This window comes from Rhyacophila brunnea, unplaced genomic scaffold (genome assembly GCF_057557595.1).
Source record: "Rhyacophila brunnea isolate RB1 unplaced genomic scaffold, BYU_Rbru_1.0 scaffold_3, whole genome shotgun sequence".
Classification (NCBI taxonomy): domain Eukaryota; kingdom Metazoa; phylum Arthropoda; class Insecta; order Trichoptera; family Rhyacophilidae; genus Rhyacophila; species Rhyacophila brunnea.
In genome coordinates this window covers 51,731,648-51,758,836 of record NW_028232965.1, presented here as the reverse complement: position 1 = coordinate 51,758,836, position 27,189 = coordinate 51,731,648, and the positions used below count along the sequence as shown (strand labels likewise).

Sequence of the window (27,189 nt, the reverse complement as noted above, 5' to 3'; positions counted from 1 at the left end):
AAGGTGTCGGAGGAGGGAAGCCCCGTTGTATATTGACGAGACGCTTTGAGATAGACGACAGCTTGAAAAAAGAGGGTGAAGAAGATTTAAAGTGTTTATAGAGATTAATCGAGTTAGTTCATCTACGTAAGGTATATTTATGTAAATATACTAATGGCAAAGTATTATTTGATTTTCGATGTAATTAATGTCTCTGAGCTATTCCTATTCCTATTGTAATTTGAAAATACCTCAGTTACTTAGTAGAACGTAATATTTTTGAAAAAATCTAGCGCATAGTGGCATCCATTGGCTTTACGCCAATGTGGTTCACCAATTGAGCTATGTGCATCTAATTACAACGAAATTAACTATTATTTTTACATTTTACATTCACAAATTTTGTTAATTTCTGCTAGTCGGATTTTGTGTTTTTAAATCAAAGTAACAATTACCTTAATTACTAACTGGTGTCAGGTTCTCTGCAATTTTTAGTTATAATGTACTTGCATTTTCATTAGATGATAGGTATCTATGCCAAGGATACTTAGGAAAGATGAAGGAAAGCGAAAGGAAAAATAATGTAAGTATTTTTTTAATGAGTTTGAAAATACTTCATTATGGTGCTCACGATGGCTTACGCATCAGCTTATAATGTTGTGGGTTCCAGGTTTGAATCCTGGATCTGGAAAATAAACATATTGTTTTTCAATGTGTATTTGGAGTCTGGAATATGGACATAATAATGCCTTACACCTATTTCTCGTAAAAACAAAAAAAAATCTCCACTCTGTGTAGGCAGATCATAATATTATGATCTTCTTAGGATCGAAAATGGTCCAAAAAATATATGTTATACTAATCATGATGAGCGTCGTTTATATAAATAAGAAAAATGACGAGATTGAAGATACCTGAGAAACATAGAAGTTCCAGTACAAAGTTGTCAAAAACTTAATCTTATTTTGTTTCTCCGATTAGTGGTTTTAGACTTAACACATATATAATATATTTATTCGATCCTTGAATTTATATTGGTAAGCTAGTTAATGCATATTATGAGAGAAATATTTTGTTTATCTTATGATCTTATGTTTTGTGCATATTGTTTTTCAATTTGTGTGTGAGTCAGGGTATGGACCTTATAGGTTCAGCAAGTGGCTCACATAAATTTCAATTTATTTATTTTTTAACATATAGTGGACATTACAAATTATAAGTTTATGACGTTCACAACATGACATTTAGAAACAAAGATATATAAATATAACAGTATTACATAAAAAAAGAGATAAATGAGTAGATAAATTAGATAGGTACAAGGAAGTACACCGGATGAGTTAAGCAGACCCTATTTTAAGAATTTATAAAACAACATCCACCTAAACTCATTCTCACGTAGGTGGAATATATTAACACCAGAAGCAATTTCGTTGAACATAGTTACCGCTCTCCCAATTGCCATTACCAGTGGCAGGTTGGTTCTGCACCTTGGGAGAATAAACAACTGATGGTCTCTATTTCTAAGATAGTTATCAGGGACACACAGCTCAACACTGCCCAGAATGGCAGAGTTCTCATTTATACCTCGTATAAGTAATACAAACCTCTACTTTGTGATACATGTGTACATATGATCCTATTAGGATTGGACATGGTCGGAAAAAAATGATCTTATAATGAGTATAAAAATTCTTAATTTTGATTAAAATGTTTATGTCAGCTGAATAACCGAAAAAAAATTCGAATATCAAACCTTTTCAAATCAATTTCAGGAAAACTATTATTCCCTATTAATAATACCACGTCAATCGGAATGATTCAACAGTTTTCAAACCAAAACAAAAACGTAATAACGCGAAAGATGCCATTATTATTATTAGACTCAATGATATGTGAATTGATACAATCAATCAATTCGGCCAAATTGTGTATTGGTTTTGCTAATAGAAACGTCAGAGGAATTTGAAGGATGATTGCGGCCGGCCATTAGTGCCTGTCCGGAGACGACGAGAGTAACCACGTAGCAGGAACCGCTCGGTCAACATTCCAGGCGCATGCTTTTACTTGATAGAACTTACTACTCGCTAAAACACCGATACTGCACTTCAGCTGCATCGTTGAAACCGGAGAAACTATTTCAACTTCGTTTATAAGGGCTTGCTTTTCACTGTCTTTGCTATTTTACCGGTATCAGATGTTGTGGATAGTTTCAAATGAAAGATAATTGTATTTCTAGTAGAAAACTATTGATTGGTATAGAAACGAAACGTAACTACAATGCATTTAATTATTATTTAGAAATTGAGTAGGTAATCAATCTTTGACTCTTGACTTACCCCATACAACTAATTACATTAGTCTTTTACCAGATGTTTTTTTTTGGGTTTTGATACAATTTTAAAAACTATTTATGATGCATAAATACTACACATGCAAGGATGCAATTTGAGATATTTTTTGACAATTTACATTAAAAAAATCATCGATTTTTGTTTGCAAATATTTTTGTCAATATGCACTTCGTCATCTTCATATTTTAGCTATTCCTAGAATCATTAATATTACATATATTAAAATGTTATTATTTTCAAAATCGATGGAATTATCCAGTAAATCCATATAATTGATAGATTAGTACAATTATGTTCATCAGATTTCAGTTGGAATTATGACCAGCTTTCATGTATGCTGTAAGATTGTATGGAAAAATCCGTATGCTAATAATTATTATGCTTTGATGCCTTTTTGATCGTTTTATAGATTAAAAAAACAGCAAATAATGACTATTCAACCTGTATGTTGCTAAAAAAAGCATTTTCCTATTACATACTATAATATTGTTAATTAAGTACGGTAACCGATGTTGACATCCCCGGAATGGACGGAATTTTTTAGTATCGTAAAGAAAATGTTAAGTGTGGTCACAATGTTTTTTATAATAAATATAAAAACACATTAAAACCCCGAATTAGTAAAAATATTTTTTACATAATAGAGAAAACTAAAGAAATTTGACTATAAAATAATAATAAGATGGGATCTTTTAAAAAATCCACATTTTGTAACGTTTCTATAAATTTTATCTCTGACTTTAAATAAAAATTATTTTTCATTGTGATGTTTTTAGATAGGTACGTATTTATTAATTAAAACACTTTAACATATCAATTATCAAATTTTAAGCTTCGTGTTTTTGATGATTCACCATTTTTTTCTCTATTGGCTCTACAATCCTATAATCTGAATCGCCTCACGAAGAGGTTTATTAACAGATTTTTTGGTACAAGACATAAATGTTTACACTTTATATCAGACTTTCAGTGCATTGATTGTGCTTGTAGCAGTTATTCCATAATTTGGCACTACAAACTGACGCGCCTGTTCACGAACCCGATTGTTGTTGTACGGTGGACTCACAAGATTCAGTAGTTACTTATATTTATTTGCCTTGATGTATCTATCTGTTTGTTACTCTATCTGTAACGCGTAAGCTAACCCTCTCTTACAAACAAACGTGTCTTTGCAGCGCGGTTGCATACATAGAACACCCAAGTGCATCCCCCTTATGCGTGTTGAACTTAATCGCTTTGTCACGTCTATGCATTTCGCTCATCCGCATTATTTAGCTAGGAATATTGTAACTTGTAACCCCATATGGTTTTACTTATGATGAAATTGACGAGAATTTTGACAGGTGGTACTGCCACCTGGTAATTTTAAACTGGTTATTAAAATAAATACTTGTCAAGTTTTATTTTAATATTATTTAGAATAACCAATTATGTTATATACCTATATAATAGAAATATTTTAGAAGGGAGTTATTTGAAACAAGATACTTAAATTATTTAATATTTTTATTGATAGATGTATACATCATAATATTTAAGTAAGACTGTTGATGATAATAATGCTGCATAGATGTGTTTATCTTCTTCTCTTCTTCTTCCACCCTGTCACGACCCAATATTGGGGTACAGGGCAAGCACAAGTTTGCGGCACTTCCCTCGGTCCATCGCCAACACTTGCGCCTCCTGCAATTTCAGACCTGCAGCACGTAGGTCGCTCCTGTAGCACCGCTGCAGAGTGAGGGAGGGCCAGCCAAGGCGACGGAACCGTTGATGCTGTGCCACAAGGGTACGAAGTGCCGCACTCTTTGGCGGCATCCGGAATACGTGTCCCAGCCACGTAAAGCATCTTTTCGTGATAACCTCAGTCAACAAAGGCTGCTATGTCTGCTGCTGAAATTTAAATAGGATGTTTCAAAGAACACTTCTGTAAAATATTTCAAATGTGAATTAGAATAGTTCTGCACTCATCTGAGGAATTATCTACCCAGATTATTATATAGAATTAAGTTTAAAATATAATATACTTTTCATGGATTAGTGTGTCAGGTTGTTGAAGTGGCAATAGCCACGAAAAAAGTCCCGTATTTATTATTTTTATTGAAGAAATTATTTTTTCAATTTCCCCCAAAAATAACAGTGCCCAACGACAACAAAGGCGCATGGCCATATAGCCTCCGCAAACAGTGACTGTGGAGAAAGCCGTGGCAAAATAATAGTTGGGTCACACTCTCTCCTCGGTTCAGGAAAGTAGGTAGGTATGTGACAATACAAACATTTTCCACGCCTCATTCAACTCAACATCCACTGTGAGCGCCACAAACACGAACGCAAACACTCGGCGAAGAAATAAAAAAAGCCTTGTAATAATTTTTCCGGCTGTGGCCTCCTCCGCCCCGGTCAATTCAAGACATCCTTTCATTATGTGACTATAAACTGAAGGATTTGAGATAAAACTTAAAAAAAAGTTATATTAAACATTAAACTCCACAGCTCCTTTTATTAGTCTATTGCTAATTACTTTTGAAAATTCAAGTAGGTATCTAGTCATTATTCAATATCTCAAAATAAATTTTCAATTTTCGACAACTTAAAAGATACGAATTCTAATGGATTTAAGTTTTGTACTATTCCATTTGAGTCGTTTTTTGTGACCAGGGTTTCGCCTTTAAACATCTTCAGGCATTATGTGCACTCACCAAAAGGCAAATACACACTGGTAACGAATGCAGTTAACTCTAACTTATATAACAAATTAATACAATAAAGTAGGTAAAAGATTTATCACCTACCTATTAAGTCAAGGATTACGATCAGTTGACGTAGTGCGTAACACGAATTCCACCTAAAGTATGCGATAAACTAGTCGGTGTTAATCCAGAATTAAATTACCAAAATTTAAAAACCATTAATTTACAAAACGTTACCATTGTTCCTATAATGGACGATTATACTGTGTAGTATTTTTATTGTTCATAAGTACTACTGTAACTAATGATCTATTGTTAGGTTTTGACGATTTATTATAATATGTTTATTGAGTGTAATATTATTAATAAGATAGGGGGTTTTTTACTAACACTTCAACTAGGTATTCATAATTTGTTTGTATAATATTTTTTATTGTGACTCTTGATTTGATAGGTAGGTAATGGAGTTTTTACCTACTTTATTGTATTGATTTATTATATAAGTTAGAGTTAAGAGTGTTCGTTGCCAGTATGTGTTTGCCTTTGGTGGTATACACAGCGCCTGAAGATGCCGAGAGGCGAAACCCGGGTCGCAAAAAACGACTTAAATGGAATAATACAAAACTTAAGTCCATAATAATTTAAATTCAAATTCCATCAAGTACCTTCGGTCGATAGTATAAGGCCATCCTCTCACGCAGAAACTAAAATCCAACAAACTGGTTGCTGATAGAACTCATAAACTGGCCAGTGACTGATGATTCGCACACGGGGCTACTGAAAACTAATAATCTCATAACCTCAAACAGTCAAACCCATTGTCTTTCCTACTTCTTCATTCTAAACTTTTTTCGTAATTTCTTTACGGGAATATTCTGGCAGCCTGTAATTATAGAGGCAGGAGTATTTCTCAATATCTGATCCCATCTTTAATATTTGACGTATTGGCTTGTTATTTCTTGTTCAGTGCTACCAATTTTGGTAAGAAAATATGATTTTTCATCGAATCTACTGATGTTGGTACCACTGTTTAATAGGTGACTGGCAACTGAGAGACTGGGAGACTAGCATGTCGCGTCACCTTGGTTTCAGTTGCGGAGATTTTGAAACTGAGAGATTCCAGTCTTGCCGTCAGCGAGCCGCTATTGAAATACATTAGCTAGATACTGGAGTTTCAGTCACGTAGGTAGTCAGTATGGCCTAAATATCAGAATTAAAATGTTGAATTGAATTGGAAGATGACGTGATCAAAATATATACATAGCTAATGTTGTGTTTGCCTCTCAACAGGTTTGAATGTTTATGGTTATTGCATCGGACTCTCGCCTTGCGGACCGCTAAGTGGGCAGACGTGCGATAGATGGAAGCGTTATTCAATCGGCTATCGAAGTTTCTCCTCTTTCTCGGAGGGTGGTGAGGGGCAGAACATAAAAAAACCGCGACAATGAAGGGTGGAGAGAGAATCGTTCTGTAGGGGGTGGGGCAGGGTTGTTTGTCGGCAAGCTAACGATTGTGTTGCAGGCCAGAAAACCGCGAGTGACGGCTCAAAAAGATTTCATACGCGAGGGTGAGATCTGAAGCTGGCTTTACGATTAGTACAAAGTGAGTTATTTGTATCCGCATTGTTGGAGAAAATACAGTCTCATAAACGTTTTATCGAACGCTTAACCAGTCAAAAATGGACGAGGTGGTATTTGAACTCATTTGAAGTAGAATGTACCTACTTATAGTCAATTTGATTGTGTGCGTAGTATTTCAATCAATTTAACGGGTGTTTTGTAATAAAATGCATTATTTATTTAAAAACCTGATATTTTTATTTCAGTAAAAATACATAGGTACACTAAGTTTAATTGTTAAACATTTATTCCTGGTGATACAATCCTATATAGGTCCTGGTCTACCCCAGAACCTTCATCAATGTATATTTAAAGCCGGTTCTCTCCAGTTTAGAACGAACAATGTCTTTAAAGTCTTCTTATAGCGTATGCTTTTGAGATGGTTCCAAATATTATTGCTATTAAGTTAAATCATGGTTAAGATACATTTAAAATGTAAACCTCATCATAAATACGCCATCATCATAGATTAGAATGTTTATTGCATTTCAGTGCTGAATAAACGTATACTAAAGTTTGCGACATTTTTATCGATTTATCGATTATAAAATGTATTTTTACCACATTAGTATATTAATTGTACGTAGATGTTTACAAAATATCAAGACTTTGCATATCTGCAAGAGAAATAGGTGAACACCAGTTAATAGTTTGAAGATAAATTATCGATAAAGATATTCTTCCAGTCTTCTATGTATAGAGTAATAGTTTTTTTTAAATTCAATAAGTCCTGCTTAACCAAACCATAGTAGATAAAATATTATTCTATCTATAAAATATCCAAAATTATGTATGGTTTATTGTATTTTTTTTTTTAGATATTTTATAGATAGACGATTATTTTTTACTACTATCTATTAAAGCTTGGTTTGCGCAGTGTTTAATTGAATTTAAAAAATTAGCCAAAATGCATATGAATCACAAAGCTTATTGTGGATCTTAACAGCCTACCTCCACTCTTCGCCAGTGATTTTTACACTCTAAAAGTGTGATACAGATGGTGTTTAATAATGCAATTTTGGTAAAAACTGGGTATATAATTTAAAGTTATAAGTTAAAAATATTGGTGTATATGAAAACGTCTTCATTATGTTTGCTATATTATTAAAACATGGTGAAATTACAATTTTAGAGAAAATCTGTAAGAAAACTGAAAATGAAAAGTTTGTACTGTATTAAATTGAATAGACGTTTGTATTTCAATAGACCTTGCTTAGAAAAAAAACTCTCCACACTTATTTTTGCAAGCAACAAAAAAAATCTTCTTAAATTAACATAGAAAACTCTTTTTGGAACAACTGACGGTTATTAAATTGCGTAAATCTGAATTATTTCATAAGCTACAAAAGATTTTCGCCCTCTCGTGGCTTTTTAATGTACTGCCACAACAATGAAGGGTTAAAAATGACTTTTTTAAGCGGAGACTTAACGAATTTTAAAGGCGTTAAAATACAAATGAAATTGGTTTGACAAAACAGAGTAAGACCGGAATATCTTTTTATTAACATTTATTTTCTCAATAACTAATATTCTTGAATACCTACGTATAGGGATTGCAATACCGAATAAAAATACCAATACCGGTATTTCGGTAATTTCAATTGAATATCGATATTCTTGAAAAATATAAAAAAACAACAGAAACCAATAAATATAGATATAGAAATCTCTTTACAATAATATTAATATTGTAAAGAAAAAATGTCAAAATAAGTAGATACATATTATAATACGAGTATGAAACTTTAAAAATAGGTTAGATGTTGATGTTTAAATAATTACAAGATAAAAAGAACTTTTTATATACAATGTTTTTAAATTTTCTGTTGAATCATATAAACTTAACTTGACTACCTTTATCGATCAAAAAAAATTGTATTTGATAGAAATAATACTGAAATGTCATTCTGACATTTCATATTGATTTCCATAATAACGCACGTATATATTAATAATTTAGTTGCTAGGACCCCAGACGCCTAGCAACCAATAACAGTGGATTGGATTACGGATTTCTTCCGAAATAACTTTTCATACAAAACATAATTAACTGAAAATGAATTCAATTCTACCTAAAGATGGCTAAAAGTATTATAAGAATGCATTGGTATCGTGTTCTGATATATTCTAAAAGTTTCAAATGTCTAATTAGTCGGGAAATTAGTTAAAATCGATTGCAAGATCTGTACTGGATAAACAACCACCGGACAAATAAGAATATGACCTAATAAAAACGTTGTAAAATACCTGTAACTATTGGCACTTTCTTCTTCGAATGATCTTTCAATAAATTTATTTTATGAAGTGTTCTTGGATGTGTATGTGCCCCACTAGTAATTCCATCTATTGTTTTATTGCACTTTTTACACTTAGCAACTTCTTTAATTTTATCACAATATTGTGTCACTTTTTTGTTAAAACAAATATCTATTATTCTATAAGCTACTATTGAGTATAAACCAAATAATCCGTTGTTAACTAACTCTAAATATCTAAATTATCGACTTACCAACTTTTGGCAGAAACCCCACAGTTTATTCTATATGAGATTTTAAGGTAGAGCAGTCGCCTCTGAAGAGCCGTGGGTCACAAAAAAATGTTGTTTAATATATTAGCAATAACCCGAAAAGTTAGATGAGTGGAGCAAGGTTCCTCGCAAAAGTCTATTACGATAACTTCCTATCAATGGAGGCACATATTAATTTATGCTACCTCTTAGGGGAAGAAAGAATGATTTTATCGTAACAAATTGGTAATCATCAATAATGAGCCGAATATAGCAGTTTCAGTTAAAATTGGAATTTAGTATGTTTTACAGACATTAAACGAATTTAATACATATGAAAATAGATTATTCTACGGAAAATAAATATTATATTGGTTGAATATTTGTGAGAAGATATCTACTATTATTTATTTTGAATTCGAACAGCAGTGACATGTGTTACACGAAAAAGGAATAGCCGGAATTCGCGGTACGTGCACATTTTCCCGTCGCCGCGTTTTATTGCACATTTAACTGTCATCCTATTCGTATGTCGGAGGTATTTTTGCGCGACCGATGAATGAGTATCCCTCTCCTTGTAATGGATGGATGGCGCAGGGATGCAATCGATCATGTCGCGGTCTTGACCCCGGCCTTGTTCACAACACACCACCTCGATTCGCGGCGGTATTATTTCTCGGAGGAAGAGGGTCTTTGCGGAAATCGCAAGATGATTTATTGCCAATGAGGGTTGATTGAGGTCTGAGACTCTTTCATGAGGGCTTACACGTACTGTACGCAACCTTAATATCCTTCCTACACATGTTAGTTTATCAAATCAACGCTTGAGACAAAGACTAATGAGTACGTCAAGTAACGTATATATGTGATTTCATACAATACCCAGCAGAAAATTTTTTTTCTTACAATAATACGTTTTCTAATAATACCGATATTACATGTAGATAAAAATAAAATAAAAATGATGGGCCAAATTACATTTCAGGATTAATACAACATATTAGTTACGTAGGTTGGTATCAATTAAAATAAAACGATATTAGTTTGTTGATGATTGGCGATCGTGATAGTTCTAGACTAGATACTGACCAACTCTAGATTAGCTTTCACCATCAATGGTGGACGGTGTAGATTTTCCAGTGAATTCTTTTATTTGGTTACTCTTGTAGCTGTCAGTATATTAGTGATCAAATATCTATTTTTAATATATCAAATTATTTGACCGCAATAATAATTTCTTAGCGACTCATATAACGGTAAACAAGTTTACTGTTTAGCTGGATCAGCAGATTCATTGGCGATATGAAATACGGTATCGCAATGGAAAATTAGTCGAATAATCCTTTCCCATAGTATTATATTATAATTATTATGACTGTAATAATAAATACAATTCGCAAGCTACTCGAACTTAAACTGCTGACTCGTTCAAGATAATAATGTACTAGAATATAATGTTTATGTATGACTTTCGACTGTATAAATTACGAATAATGATTTATCAAATGTCACTCGAATCTAAGTACCTGGCTCATAACTATCTCAATAAGTAATATGTACTGTCATTGTATTTATACTATTGTACTGATCGTTACGCTGCAAATAAAACTCGCTCCTGCATACATCTTCGACCTTTCCATCATCAGAAGGATTACACCAACACTCCACCTTATCGGCGTTTGCCCTCAGTCCCTCTTACACAGCATACTACCTCCTTAAACAATAAGCCTTTTGATGCATGCTGATTTACGACGAACGGCGTGTTCGAAGAATAATTGTATAATACGTCACAGGTGCGGCTCGTATCTTCAGTTTAGTCTTATTCTTATCGGGCTATCCCCTAGAGGATGTGGGCCACCATCAGGGCGATCTTTACCTGATTGATGATTATCTGCTACCCGGAACAGTTCAGTGGAGCTGCACTCTTACCAATCATGGAGGTTCTTAAGCTATGAAATGTGGCATCGTCCTCTGCTACGCTTACCATTGGTCTTTCTTTTATATGACAAGTTGGGGAATGCTGTACTTTTGTCCTCGAATAATGTGACCGAGGTACTGTAGTTTTCTACTTTTGATACAACGTAGAACTTCTCGGTTCTTTGCTGTTTGATTAAGAACTTCCACAGTTTTCACCTGATCAGTCTAAGGAATTTAGAAGATGCGTCTATACAGCAATATCTCGAAAGCCTCAACCTCCGATACATCCCTTGATTTAGCACCCACTAACAATAACAAATTTTAAACTTTGTCAGATTTATACACTCTATTTTGTTCTATGTCGATTAGTTATAAAAACGATGTTAAATCCCCAAGTATGTCTGAATTTCAAACTTATATCCTTAAGTAAGACCGAATATCCACTTAGCATTGCGAATAAAAAGCGAATGTGACATATTAGACCTTTTAAACTATTATTATAATGTCTATTATAAATACAGTATTCTATATAAGGTTTACTATAAACTTGTTAGACATTTATAATCATCCAAATGTAGTTAATAAATAAATGTCAAAAGTTAAAAATCCTCCTCCTGTAAAATAGCATTTTTGGTTAATTCGCCCTTTTTACAAAACACCGTTGATATGTGAAATCGGTCATATTTCAATGAACACAAAAAATCTCAAACGGTACCATCAATATCGTTGTTACACAATGAAAATTGAGTGGAAATTCACTCAAATCAACTATGAAAGAGAATGCGCAATGAAATTCAAAAAGACAACTCAGTTTTACCAACGCAACGATGGATAACCAACTGTACACGACGTATTGATTCAGTAATATCTGCGTATAGGTTGATATAAATTCATCCAACAAATTTAACGTATTTATGAGACATGACGACAACTTTACGATTCATGTGCGTATTTGTCTCTAACATTCTCAATAGTCTACTTTAGATATTCTCGAGGGACAAACAGTAAACTGTTGTGGCGAACAATGTCGTATTTCATAAATTCAGTGTGTTATTAAATTTAATAATTCACCCGCTTCTAAGGGTGTTATGAATGTTTAATTAATATTTTAATACACTTATGAGTAGTTTCATAATATTTTGATAAAACATTTGTTACCTATCTTTATTTTAAAGTACGTACGTACAAACTAAAACGTTACTGTAACATAAGTAACATAAGTAAATAATAGTATTTGTCGTAGACTACCAGTGTCAATAACACACATATTATATTATGACAGTGGGTCTATTATATACGCAAGGTGGCTATCGACGGTTGAAGTGATAAATATTATCAATTATCACTTATTCATATTTATATATTGATGCGGTTAATTGTTACAATAAGTTAACCATCTAAGCAGTCAAAATCGTCTATTTTGCTCTAAAAGTTAACACAGCCAAGAGAGGGGCTGTTAAAATATAGCACCTTTTGACGGTTTAGACCAGGGATTCATGAAGCGTGTCCCGCGGGCCAATTATGTCCCGCGAGAGTTATGTTAAATCTGTATTATTTTTTATTTTACATATCGAATATTAAAAATTACATTTGAAATTAAATATCATATGGCAAGAATGAATGGCCGGACGTATCTATAGTCTATGGTTCAGACACTTCGATAATTGTGTATACGGATGTGCGAAGTGACGGGGGTTGGCGCAAGCGCAGTTACGGGCGCGCAGCTTCCATAGTTGTTATGTTGTTAGCTGTCAAATTATACCGGTCCTGTTGAAAAATATAACCCCCAATCAACACTTTAAGTCCGGTTTAGTTGCAATTATTGCATTCAAGTCGGTTGCAGTTACGGGCGCGCCACTGCTATAGTTTTTGTGTTGTTAGCTGTTAAATATTACCGGTTCGGCTAGTAAAAAATATAAGTTTACACAATATAGTGATATATTTTGTCTTATGTTTTTTGAAAACAGAACATATTTATAAAAGAAAGGGCAGCCCGCCAAATATTTTTGATTTCAAAATTATCCCTTTGACGAAAAAGTTTGTAAACCCCTGGTTTAGACAGTTAACGTATTGTAGCAATTAACCACCTGAATACATAAATATTATAAACTACGCCTTCGGTATAGAATAGCTTCACTGACAGGGTAAAAAAATCTAGTTGGGAGACAAAATTGCTCGAATAACTTAATTATTTTTTAAACATAATCCCGGGACACGAAACCTATATCCGTGACCGTTCTTCGAGGTATTGGGTCTACATATTATGCTTTGATGGTTATTAGGTATTATGATTTAAAATGAAAACATCTTGTAAGAGTGATATATTATACTATATAGTATAATATAGTTATTTAAGGAAACATATCGTTATTTTATCTTGTAAGCCTCATAAATTTAAGACATCTTTCCATACAGAATGACAACGATTTCTGGCATTTATAAGCTTGACGTTTGCAGAATTTTTCGTTGTGCGGACACAATTTCGGAGTTTTTGTGGATTTTTTTTTTGATGAGGCACATTATGGTTTCAAGACTCTTATATAAACGTAGAGATTTGATAATACTAGTATAAAAAATAAGTTAAACTGAACAATGTATTCCTTATTCTACATAGTTTACTTCAATTGATCGGTTTCGCCCGCTTCAATGGATATATTGTCAATAGACACAAAACTAGGGATTGCAATACCGAATGAAAAAATCAATACCGGTATTAATACCGGTATTTCTTAAACATTAAAAAAACGTAAGTCGATGCTTATCAATAAATATAGCTATTAAAAACTTTTTAAAATATTATTTTATAGCAAAAAACTACATACCTACATTTATTATGTTGACATTTAAAAATATGTATTAATCATAATTGTAGAACTAGTGATTTTTTACGAATAATTTGAATATGTTGATATATTTAACTAAAGCCCTCAAAATTTCATCAAGTGCAAATTAATAAGTCCCGGCTGCAGGAAAAGCTTCTCAAATTCAACGTTTGTACGGTCATCAATAATTATAGAATAATTGAAAATTTTTGTCACGAATGTTTTCTATTTCGAAATAATATTATGATATAATTTGTTTTACTATTTTTTCACCTCTGTTAGATTCACTCAATATATTTGCATTTTAGCAGCAAATAACTTATAATTCATTTTCAAAAACGAAAACGAGTGTGCTTTCTTAATATAGAAAATTCCGATATTTTGGATTCTTAAAACCGGTATTTCGGTATTGATAAATACTGGAATACCGGTATTGCAATTCCTACACAAAACGTCAGTTGAATGCAGAGCCTAAGCTAACCTAACTCACATTTGAAATATTTTAAAGAAGTGTTCTTTGAATCATCATATTTAAGTTATTTATTATTTATAAAGAGACATTTATAGTCCTAATGAAATATATTGTATACATTTATCTATAAACATAACACATTACTGAAGCAGAATATTTCAAAGAACTCCTTTCTGAAATATTTCAAATGTGAATTAGAATAGTTCTACATTCAGCATTTTAAATATAAATTATTATAGCTATCACTTCTAAGAAATTTAAAAAATACTGTTATTTATTGAATATAATATGAAGAAAATATTTAAATACAACTCTAAGAAATGTGTTGAAGAAGTGAAAACATTGGTATAAACATAATAAGTTAGATACTTTATCTGCATAACATTAAATTCGTACCATATTAATATTAATACTATCGGCCGAGGGTACTTGATGGAATTTGAATTTAAATTCTAATAGATTTTAATTTTATACTATACCTCAATTTATTTAGAGAGCGCTTATGAGCAGGTATTAATAATACCAATAGTAGTTAAAATTTGTCGTAATTAAGCATGGCAGTCGTAGCATAGTGATAATGCACAGGGTGCGAAACCCAAGAGACGTAGGTTCAATTCCTGCCGGGTATCTTCCTTTTTTCTATTGGCTATATTTTCTCAATTAGCGAGTGATTTATGTCTCAATTAGCGAGTGATTAGCGAGATTATCGAGTGTTTTCAGAATTATGTATGTACTATATATAGTATATTATGTTTTATTTTATTTAATACAATGTATTACTCTTAAAATTGATAGTTAATACTATTCAAGAAAAAAAATACTAGCTTATTCAATAAAAAAGTCTCATTACAAAAATAAGATTTATGACTTTATAACATAGACAGATGATCTTGGATCAGATCATAAAAATATTTGTAAAATATAATACATGATTTATTTACCATCGTCGGCTGTATTCCATATTTAAATTTATAAATATATATGTGAAGCTGAAAAAATCTCTTTGTTTATTATTCAATTCGTCATTACAATGGGTAACGTATATCAGAATATATTTTTGAAATATTGAAAGTTATTTACATTACACAATGGGGTGGCTTTGTAAGATAATGTGCTCGTTATGTATGGATTTGTGCGTGACAGCGCTTATTATCTGACAAGAGGGCACATTATTTTGTTTTTCTTTTGATTGGCGAAAGCGTATCGCTCGAACAAAAGACACTTCTTGGCTAATCCGAGGATCAGATGTCGACAAAGAAAGCCCCGTCGATGGCATTAGCGGTGATATTTCAGTATAGCCATCGCTGATATGAAATACACTGCGAGAAATTCATCACAAAGGTAAAATGTTAAGAATAAATTTAAATATTCTTTTAGATTTAGCTTAAATAACGATGTCTTAGCTACAATGTACGATTGTCATTTTTTATACCATGTCCGATTCTACTAAGATCATAATAATATGGGCCTCCACGGAGTGGTTTTATATTAGCAGACTTTGTTTTTACGTGAAATGGATGTTGACCACTTGCTCAACCTATTAGGTCCATACTCATACACAAATTGAAAATTAATATGTGTACTGGTCAGACCCAGGATTCGAATCTGGAACCTACGACGTTATAGGCCGACGCTTAAGCCACGTGGCTATCGTGGGCGACGATTATCATAATCAGTATACTCATGTATCAATCATACCACTCAGCATTACAAGTGTGAGTATGTTTTTTTTTGTCAAAACAAAATAAAGTAGCGGAAGCGATCGTCAGCATTTTCTCAATTATAAACATAGTGACTATTATGATTTATTTAATTGCGACAAATTTTCTTGAAATGTATGGACTGCATTTGTATAAATAGCAAAAACGATCCAGAACTCGTCACTCATGATGAGTCCGGTCACTCGACACAGTCAACCGTCACTCCACTCAAGTCCAGACTCGTGGTCCAAATTATTTCTTAATAATATCATTGTATTTATTTATTCTTGTATCGATAAATAAACTCTTTCCTCGAAACTTCCAAGCAACGACAACTTCATACCACACACCCACCATCCCATTACCATTACCACACACCCCATCATCCCCACAGTGGTGACCCCGACGTGATCCTATTAATCATTACCCTACACTCATGTTTTTCGCTTTCGCTATCTGGGTATTACGCTTATCATAAATCATCAATATATTTATCTTATTTGAAATTTTTTGAATCTCTTTTCAATTTAGGAGTATTTTTTTGTACCTAAGACGTACGTCATCTAAACGATCGAGTATATTAAATCAAATAGTTTATTCGTAATCAATACTAAAAAGCGTTGTAGATCTTAGTCACATTCATCAAAAGTCATCACTCCTCTCTGTATGACTTGCTGGGCAAGCAATTAGTGTGACAGCAGAAGGATTAAGGTGGAAGGAGAAACTCTGTCTGCAGTATTTAGATTGTATAGCAACAGACACAATATCTCCGAGGCCAAAGCAACGCACAGAGCATATTGTGCGAAATAGAGTTGAGACATTTCCTATAGAAGATTAATATCCACGTTAAGTTGTAGTACCCATGATGATGATCTTCAATTTTACCAACTATTTCTAAAGTCTTTCAGTAAAAAATAATTCAAAAAACATTTAAAGACTAGTCTAGTATTTTCCTAAAACATTTTTCATCGCAGTATATTAGTGCAGTGAGTTGGAAAAGATATAATGATTCGGGGCGTATTTTCGGACAACATTTTTTTTATCTTTACACATGGCGGGGTGTGATTTCTTTTTCCAGTGCTGTGAAATTTAGTTGCATGGGGGGGAAAATTTTCAGGAAAATCCAAAGTTGAGCTTTATCTCCCCCCGGTTCTAACTTGTCCCCAATTTGTTGGAAAAAAAATCCAGAGAGCTGCCCGGATGAGTTTTGCCAACGTCTGTATAGATATTGAATGCCAAAATCTGTGTAAATATACAGAATGCTGTGCATATTTAAAATTATCAATAATGTTATTTAATAAAATACATTTGCATTTGTTAATATTAAAGCATTAATTTACACTTGCATAATTAGTACGTATTCATATTTTTTATTTAACATAAGCCAAGAAAGGTAATATTAAAGATTAATATAGTAAGCATCACCGGTCCACGTAAGATTTAGTACCACATTATTGTGTGCTAAAAAAATAGGAGTTATATCTATAATCATTATGGTTCACTTAGAATTACTTTCTTTGACTTATCGATCGTTTCCTTTCGCCCACATATATTATAATGTATTTTTTTAAATCAGTATACCACAATTTTCAGCACTACCTGTGGATCTATTCTATGCTTATCGACCGCTAAAGTGATAAAGTGAAAAATATTATCAAACTTAGGGTAGGTTTGTATCAAAATATTAGCACTTATTGTAACAATTACACGAAGCCGGTTTTTATTGTTGCAATAAGTGCTATATTTTAACAGCACCTATCTTGCTGCTGTTAAAATATCGCACTTATTGCAACAATAAAAACCGGCTTCGTGTAATTGTTACAATAAGTGCTAATATTTTGATACAAACCTACCCTAAGTTTGATACTATTTATCAATTTAGTGTTCGATAAGTATAGAATAGACCCACTGAAGGAGAGTGATAAACGTTATATTAACGAACTTTAACGAAGAATAATTATTGATAGTTATTAATACGTCAAACACCTTTGGTTTTTTCTCTTGATATATCTACACATTAAAAAATATTATGTTTTATTTTATGTAATTCAAATCCGCAAATGCGGTTTCAGAGATATATATCAGTAATTAATTCATTGTTGATTTTTTTTAGATTATGTTTTATTGTTACACTAACATTGTAATACTATGCAAATATCTACTATATATAGGTATATGCACCTATGTTAAATATATTATATAAGTATTGTTATATTCTCAAATCTTGTGTCTTATTCGTTGAATAAAAAAACCAGTTAATCATATTATATTATTAGCAAGTGCAAGTACGTTATAACAAAATTTTTAGAGTAATCCTGATACCAGTTAGTAATTAAGGTAATTTAATACTTTCACTTAAAATACAAAAATCCGATTGCCAAAAGTAACTAAATTTAGAAAGCGCTTCAGAGATTATTGTAAAAAAATCATTATTTAAATTTATCGCAATTAGATAGGACACGCATATCATAATGGTCCAGTGCACATGGGCGCGAATCCCGAGGGGTGTAAGTTCAAATCCTACTGTGTGTCGTATTATTTTCAAAAAGATTTTTTTAGTAAGTAGTTATATGAGTACCTTGGTATCAAAGTGGGACAAATCCACCTCCCACTGAATTCATGTTTTAATTGATTATGGTAGTGCAAGTGATGCTCTTTTCAAAAAATCCACAAAAATTATCAAAAACGGGAGTTTTCATAGAGATTTTTGAGTTTAAAGTTAGTATGTTATATGAAAAACGGACACTTTTCACACATTTTTGTGAGTCTCCTGTAAAATTTTGTAAATGGCTTATGTCCCACTTTGATACTAAGCTACTCATATATTTCTCATTAGTGTTATAAAATTACTATTTATAAAATTTACCTTATTTGATTTGATAAAAAATAGGAGAGTTCATTGTCATTATGAAAAAACGTGGTAAAGAATTTCAGAGTATTCTTGAATAATCACCATCTTCAGTTATGTGAGTGAAAACGAGGATGAGAATAGATATGGTTTTAAAATTATGCGAAAAAACATTTGTTATCAAAATTATAGAATAAAATATATTATTGGGCTTGACGCTAATAAACTTCACGATGTGGCTAATAACGGCGTCCAAACTGTATATAAGTACAGAGCAAAATCTTCGCCCGTCTGTTTCATTACATTACATACATACAATGCCATCACACCGCCCGGATTCCCTGTCACACTTATCGCGACTAGGTTGCAATTATGACCCGAGCCCAGGCTAAGGATATCGGGCCGAATCCGGCTTATTCTGCACTGCAGGCTATATTCTTAGATTTTATCTCTCTGAAAGAGAAACCTGACGAAAGGGCTGGAAGCTCTTTCTCCCCTTCTCAACTATATCTACTTACTTGCGAAGTTTGAGAAAGATACAAAAATAGTTAGTTCTATAAACACACTTCGCGAAAACAAATGTTCGAAGTAAATTTCGAAGTAGTTTTCTGAAGGCGAGAAAAGCAGTACGCAAACAAATCATTTTATATTTTTTTTATACATATACAATAATTGACACCAGAGCTGTATTTTTTTCAATTAAATGTTATAAATTCTAATGGATTTAAGTTTTGTAATATTCCATTTAAGTAATTTTTTTGCGATCCGGGTTTCGCCTTTCGGCATCTTCAGGCGTCATCTACACTCACCAAAGGCAAACACACACTGACAACGAACACTATTAACTCAATCTTATATAATAAATCAATACAATAAAGTAGGTAAAAACTTCATTACCTACCTATCAAGTCAAAGTTCACAAAAAATACAAGAAACAAATTATGAATAGTTGAAGTGTCAGTAAAAAACCTAATTAGTAAAAACCCTATCTTATTAATAACAATACACTCCATAGCATATTATAAAAAAAATCGTCAAAGCCTAATAGATCATTATTCTTTATAAACAATAAAAATACTACACTCAAAAGGTGTAAATCGTCAATATTTCTAAGAAAAACGGTCATATATTGGAAAATATTTAATGGAGTTAACTAATGAGATATTAGTCTTTTATAAATGTTATAAACTCTATATTATTATGATACTTAATATTTTTGCGTTGTAAAAAAAGATTTCATAGATGGATTAAAATTATCATTTATAAGATATTTTTGTTAAGAAGACGGTTTGATAATAATGGCTAATAAAAATTGGATAATATGTATCATATTTTCGATATAAATATATATAATATACCAATTTCAATTTTCATACTACCAGATACTGAAAGAAGAAACTTTTCTACTTCAGTATAATTTCAGATATAATAATAGGGGTTCCATGAAAAAAACAGAACAGTGACAAAACAGAACAACGATAAATATAACTATGACCTTTCAGGAAAAATATAAATTTAATATTGAAATTGTCCTATCTCTATTATGTTGATAGATTTTTAATAGCACAGATTTTCAATACGCCATAATAAATGAAATTACATACAGTGTTGCCGTACAGTATATATAGTGTTGCCGGCAAGCTAGGATATCTCATCTTAATCAATATAATACAATATGTTCAAAATTATTGGGTGACTTGGTACAGCGAAATAGTGACCTAACCTAACCTAAATAGATTCCACAAAAATTAATGTTTCATTTTTCCCCTGGCTGTTCTGTTTTTTCCAGTTACCGACAATAGGGCTTCTGCTACAAAAACAATGTTTATTGTAAAATTGCGACAAAGAAGCATAGGGATAATTAAAAAAAAACATGTAAATTAAATATATTGTTCCATCGAGTTAAAAATTGTTTGCATCATATTATTAAACGTAGAAATTGGTGGCAATACATCTATAAGTCAATAATAAAATGTGCTTATTACCAACATAAAAAATAACAAACCATACTTCGGGTTGGAGAAAAAAATGTTAAAGACAACTCTACATTATTATGTACTCATTATAATGTGACTAGTAACAAAAAAAAACAAACAGACTGACAATGTCACTCCCTTTTTTACTACTATCCGTACTGGCGCTTTGTTCTTCTTTTGTACCCTTAACCCGTAAAAGAGAAGTACAACTTTGGCATTGTAGTTCTATAGGAGAGACTCACGCATTGCAATTAACCCCCTCTGTATGACTGTGTTGTGATCACTGTGAGTCATCTGTCCCCGTGTGCTGTCACAGCGCGGGCCTCTTTCTGAGGATTTGTAAAGTCCCCTAATTTTTCCCCGCCGAGAATTTTCCAGTTGGTTACGCCTAATACTTATTTGTGCATAGCTTTTGATTGAAATCGCCGAGCTATTAGGATTTTACGGGATGATCGACGATTTACTAATAGTAGTGGGAAATTATTCTTATTGTCATGGTAACACTTACAAAACCAGACTTGAGTGCTATAGGCTGGTGAACTAGTGATGATATTTTGATTTCTTGCCTCTTTTAAAGACGTTATAAAATTTTTATTGAATAAATACATATATACATAATCTATCTCAATACTACAACTAGATAACTCTGATTTGGTCATTATTTAGAAACTGAAATACTTACAAAAATTACTTGATTAACATAAATCTAGGGCTATAATTATTATTTAAAATAAAATTGGAAAATTGTGATTGTTTAATGGGGAACAATCAAATAATGTTAAATTGTATGGAAAAAATATTGTAGATATATATTATTTTATTTATTTAATGCATTTATGGTTTTAAAGTTATCTAATATTTTCAAACACAAAATTAATACAGTTCCCATTAATTTCTGGGTACAGTTCGGTTATGAAGAATACAGCGGAAAACACATTTTGAAAATACCCGATATACTAGATTATTTGCTAGTTTGGGTTAGTTTAGGTTAAGTTAGGTTGGGTTGGGTTAGGTTAGGTTAGGTTAGGTTAGGTTAGGTTTGGTTAGGTTAATTTAACAAATAATCCAGTAGGTATATCGGGTATGTTCAAAATGTGTTTTCCACTGTATTCCTTATAGCCGAACTGTACCATTTCTGACTTACCTAGTTTTGTCATTTTGTAGAGAAGGAAAATGTAGAATCATATTCAATAGCTATCTCAAAAACAGTGAAAATCAAGTATCATGTAGTTGTAGTATTGCTAAGTAAGCAATACATGCATCATATAGTTGTAGTATTGAGGTGCAATGTGGTTGGACAAGCATCATCTAGTTTTAGTATTGAGGTGCAAGGTTGAGGTGGCTTATAACATTTCAACAGGCTAAGAAACCCAATGACAACAGTGCAGTGAAACAGTAATGTATTTAGTGGGTAATATAAATAAAACCATGACAAACACTCAGGCGTTGAGAAAATCACATACATAATATTGTGATCTCAACGGAATGGAACTAGGAGCTACCAGATGAAAGGCCAGCGCCTAACGTACTGGACCACGAGAGAATTACGTATCCTTATATTTTGTAATAAAAACGTTAGAAGATAATAATTTGGTCATTTATCTTTTCCGGCTGATACGCAGTTTAAATGAGAACTCTGTTATTCTTGGTAGTATTGACCTGTGCCCCCTGATAACTATCTTAAAAATCGGGACAATCAGTTGTTTATTAAAAACGAACAGAATTAACCTGTCATTAGTAATGTCAATTGAGGGCGGCTCTCGTGGTGCAGTGGGTAAGGCGCTGGTCTTCCACCCGAGAGTTCTGGGTTCGATTCCCGGTCATGACAAAAACATTTATGTGTTTTTCTCAAAGCCTGGGTATTTGTGATTGTTCTAAATTACTAACAACCACATTGTACGAAAAAGCAAGGATATGGTTATTAATAATTCTAAAAAAAAAAAAAAAATGTCAATTGAGAGAATAATATTTTCGTTCATCGGATATATTGGATATTGATATATTCCACTAAAGAGTTTATGTGGACGTTGTATTATATATTTATAGCTCATTCCGTGTACTTCCATGTAATTTTTTGTGATGTTTGTATTTTATTTTTTGTATAAATATTGTTGATAGGTACTAATCACACATTTCTTAATTTTTCCCCAGGTTATGTACATTTATATCTTGTATAATCATATACGTCAAAATACATATATTTGAAAACAAAAATTAACCTTGTAAAGTCTTAACAAAGATTTAATTTTTGTGATATTTAATGTCTTTATTTCGGTTTTTATTTTTCAGATATACTATTCTTATTTACTATGCATATCGCAAGCATTAATTAAACTAAAAGTATAATAAATTGATTACGTTAAATTAATGGAATATATCAAAGTCAATTAAATGTATTCAATTTATATACAACTAAACTTTTAATCCTAACATAAATATTTGTTTTAATATACCAATTTCAATTTTCATACTACCAGATACTGAAAGAAGAAACTTTTCTACTTCAGTTTTATTTCTGATATGACAATAGGGCTTCTGCAACAAAAACAATCAAAACAAATACAAAAGTCTTCCATAAATGAAAATGAACTCAATATTGAGAGAAACTTTCTCGAGTGGTTTTTCTCGACTTGTTTCTACTTCGCTTGATTGAATTGCCGGAGTGATAAATGAGCCAAATATTTCATACCGACGATACCAAAATGAGCACAGTTTCGGAGCGATTATTTATTCAATGCTCATCAACTTTGTGTTGACTGGTTATTGCATTTTTTAGTTTTTTTGGATACAATATGTTTTTTTTACTGTTTCAAGGCATATTATATTCAACCGTGAATATCAAGATATAGTACGCAGTATATAAAATACATATTGCCCATGAGTTTATATATTAGTTTATCACCCGGTATTCACCACATATAAAAAATATTTTACGTCAAGTCTTTTGTAATAATGAGTGGTTGCGCTTTTCATAGTGGACTGTAATTTTGTGATAGTGGATATGGATGCTAGGGGGAGGTTTTCCATGTAGTATGCCAGGCACTGACCTTTTATGATGTTCTGCGGTCTAGCTGAAGCTGGTCCCTGGGACATGCCCTCACGTCCTAATACGCATTTGCACGGTACACTTTTGATGAATGATATGATAAATGAGGAGACACACTGTGTCAGTAGCACGGATACAGGTTGTTTAATTAACGAAATTTCCACGGAGACTCGGATTGAATTATGGTTTCCACGATGATTGCACTGGACGCTCGTGGTACGCACTTAAGAGCATACTTCAGTGAAATGGCAAATAATTTTCAACTACAGGTGCGACGAAATTTTGGACTCGCTGGCAATCGGAGAGCGAAAGTTGAGCTGTGAACACGTCAATTTGTTTCGTGATGGCAACGGGGGTATTAATTCCTTAATCGTGTAAAGATGACTAAAAAACGTTACCCATTTACTTGAAAAATAAAACATGTCAATGAATATATTATTATTGTTACTAATATAACAATAAACAGAAATTAAATGGACGCATGTTGAATTTTTATGACAAATTAGATTTCGTTCGGCACGCGTCATTTACACAATCCGCGCATCGCCTAGTCACGATCTTTTTAGACCGTGCCGAAGTTGAGGTATAGCCTTAACCTTTTGAATCAGTCTGTATAATCGAATTACCCATTAAATGACGGCTTAGCTGTAACAAGTCTACACACTCCTGTTGTCTTGAGGTAACTGCATGTTATACAATCACAGTCGACTGATGTAACGTAACTGCTAGTCGCCTGGACTTGCGGCAATAACTAGGGATTTGAGGTGGCCATAACAAGCCTAACCAATGAGTGTTTTTTGTTTGTTTAGATATAACTTATGGAAGAGAAAAAACTATCTCACTTTGTGACATTTATGATCAGTATCGTCTGAAAAATCACCAAAAAAACCATCACAAACACATAGACATATAGTGATCTCACCGGGAATCGAACCCGCCCAGGCGAAAAGCAAGCGACTTACGCACCGCACCACGAAAGCCGCATCTTTTTCTATCAAACTTCACAATAATATTGTGATATGCTTATAGTTTAAATTTCAAATGCATTTAAGTAGCAATACTTAATGTAAAATGAAACCTGATTACATTGCAAAAAAATATATGCTCCGTGTAAAAACAATGTACGAGTACCTAAATAATTTTCTTAATTTTACAAATGATTTAATTTCTGGTATCATTTGACTAGTGTTAACTTAATTGCTGGATAATAAATCGTGTATATATATATATATATATATATAATTATATAGTGATGAGTTGACTGACTTTGTTGTGCGTCTCTGATTTATATTGACGTCTTGACGATATATTATCTGGTCGATATATGGCAATAATAATATATGAAAGCATCTAAAAAGCGAACGATTTAATCAAATCCTCATTGTGTTTTTTTTTTTTATTAAATCAGCTCTTGACAAACTTTATTGCGTGCTGTTTTATTAGATGATGGTGCTTGAACAAACTGCCACATTTCTAGATTGCCCTCAAAACTCATTTATAAGAGTTTCGTTATCTACTAAAATAACAGGAATATTTTTATTTTGTCTGATTGCCTCGTACGAGTACCTATATCAGAATATTATATTCCCTACATAAGACTAATCTTCGACCACGACTATTTTTAAGGTATTACAATTATAAGTAGGTATTATGTTAATACAAATATCCAAATGAAAGAAAGCGTTTTAAATACTTAGTATTGTAAATTCTAATGGATTCAAGCTCTGTACTATTCCATTAAAGTCGTTTTTTGCGACCCGGGTTTCGCCTTTCGGCATCTTCAGGCGCCGTGTACACTCACCAAAGGTCACACATTGACAACGAACTCTCTTTACTCTAGCTTATATAATAAATCAATACAATGACGTAGGTAAAAACTCCATTATCTACCTATCAAGTCAAAGGTTACAAAAATAGAGTAAACTATATAATAGTACAGAGCTTGAATCCATTAGAATTTAAATTCAGATTCCATCAAGTACCTTCAGTCAATAGTATTAATACTTAGTATTGTATTTATTTGTGAGAGGAAAAATGTTGTAATATATTAGTAATATAAAGATTATACTATTCAAAATAATTATACAATTCAAAAAATCGCTGGAATAATATGCTGAAAATTAAAGTATTATAAACGTATTGCTACATAACTGTTTTAAATGTTTAATTGTTTTAAATAGAGATTTAATAAGAGCGATTTAACACCTCTATTCTATACACAAGGCTGCTTTCGGTCACTGCGACGGTTAACCTAGGATAGGTTTGTATGAAAGTATTAGCACTTATTGAAACAATTACAAAACGTTGCTTGTAATTGTTGCAATAAGTTCTATATTTTAATAGCACCTCTCTTTGCTGTGATAATATTTAGAGTGAGATAGACAGTTTTGACTGTTTAGACGGTTAGCTTATTGTAACAATTATAATACGTAATAATATGTAACAAATATTATTACTTTATCACTTTAGCGGTCGATAGTCGCCTTATGTATAGAATAGATCCGCTGGGGAATAAAACCCAAAGTGAAAACGTGATAATAAGAAATGCAATTTAAAAGGAGAAATGCATTATGACGAATCTTTTTTAAGTTTCCCTGTCCAATCATATACTCCAATGAACGCTTACAAGTGGATTTTTATTACAGCCCACATCCAAAGAGGGAGAGGATATCCATGTGTTCAGATTAACAAAAGTGCTGGCGAGGGATAAAGCAAGTTTTGCCGAGCCCCCTTGGAACTACTGAACTAATTTGGCATTTATTGAATTTGCTCGGGGCAAAATTGAATGCATATGACCACACAATATCGAAACTAATGAAATTAGAATCCTTTCAATCGTGGAGGCATATTTCCCATTAGGGGATTCAATATTTTAGCTGCCTAGATTTTTCGTCATGCTAATTACATGCTATAGTATTATTCTGATAAAATATAATATTATGTATTTAATTTAGGCCGTTCATTGATTTCCAAGACATGTAACTTCTGAGAATTATCAAAACAAGAAATTAATTATCATGTCATATTAACATTTATTATCATGTCATATTGACAAATTTTATTTTAAAATACCTTATAAAGTAGACTATTTTATACTATTTTTGTAGTTTATCGTTCTTGTAATTATTCGAAATACACGCTAAATAGTAAAAATCTATTCGGTTTTTTCCAAAAATCATTTACATCAAAAATCTTTTTGAACATAATACTGACGAACAACAAAGTATTTTAGAGGTTCAGCGCATCTATTCTATAGACAAGAT

General features: G+C 32.2%; 1 protein-coding gene across 1 annotated transcript in view; it reads left to right on the top strand.

Annotated features, from left to right (window-relative positions):
- LOC147068513 (uncharacterized) overlaps positions 1-26,670 on the top strand; it is an 88,287-nt gene extending 61,617 nt beyond the window's left edge. Inside the window, exon 2 of the mRNA XM_085952997.1 lies at positions 26,572-26,670. Within this exon, the coding sequence (XP_085809123.1) occupies positions 26,572-26,670 (99 nt within the window). The remainder of the gene's footprint in view (positions 1-26,571) is intronic.
- The last annotated feature ends 519 nt before the right edge of the window (positions 26,671-27,189 follow it).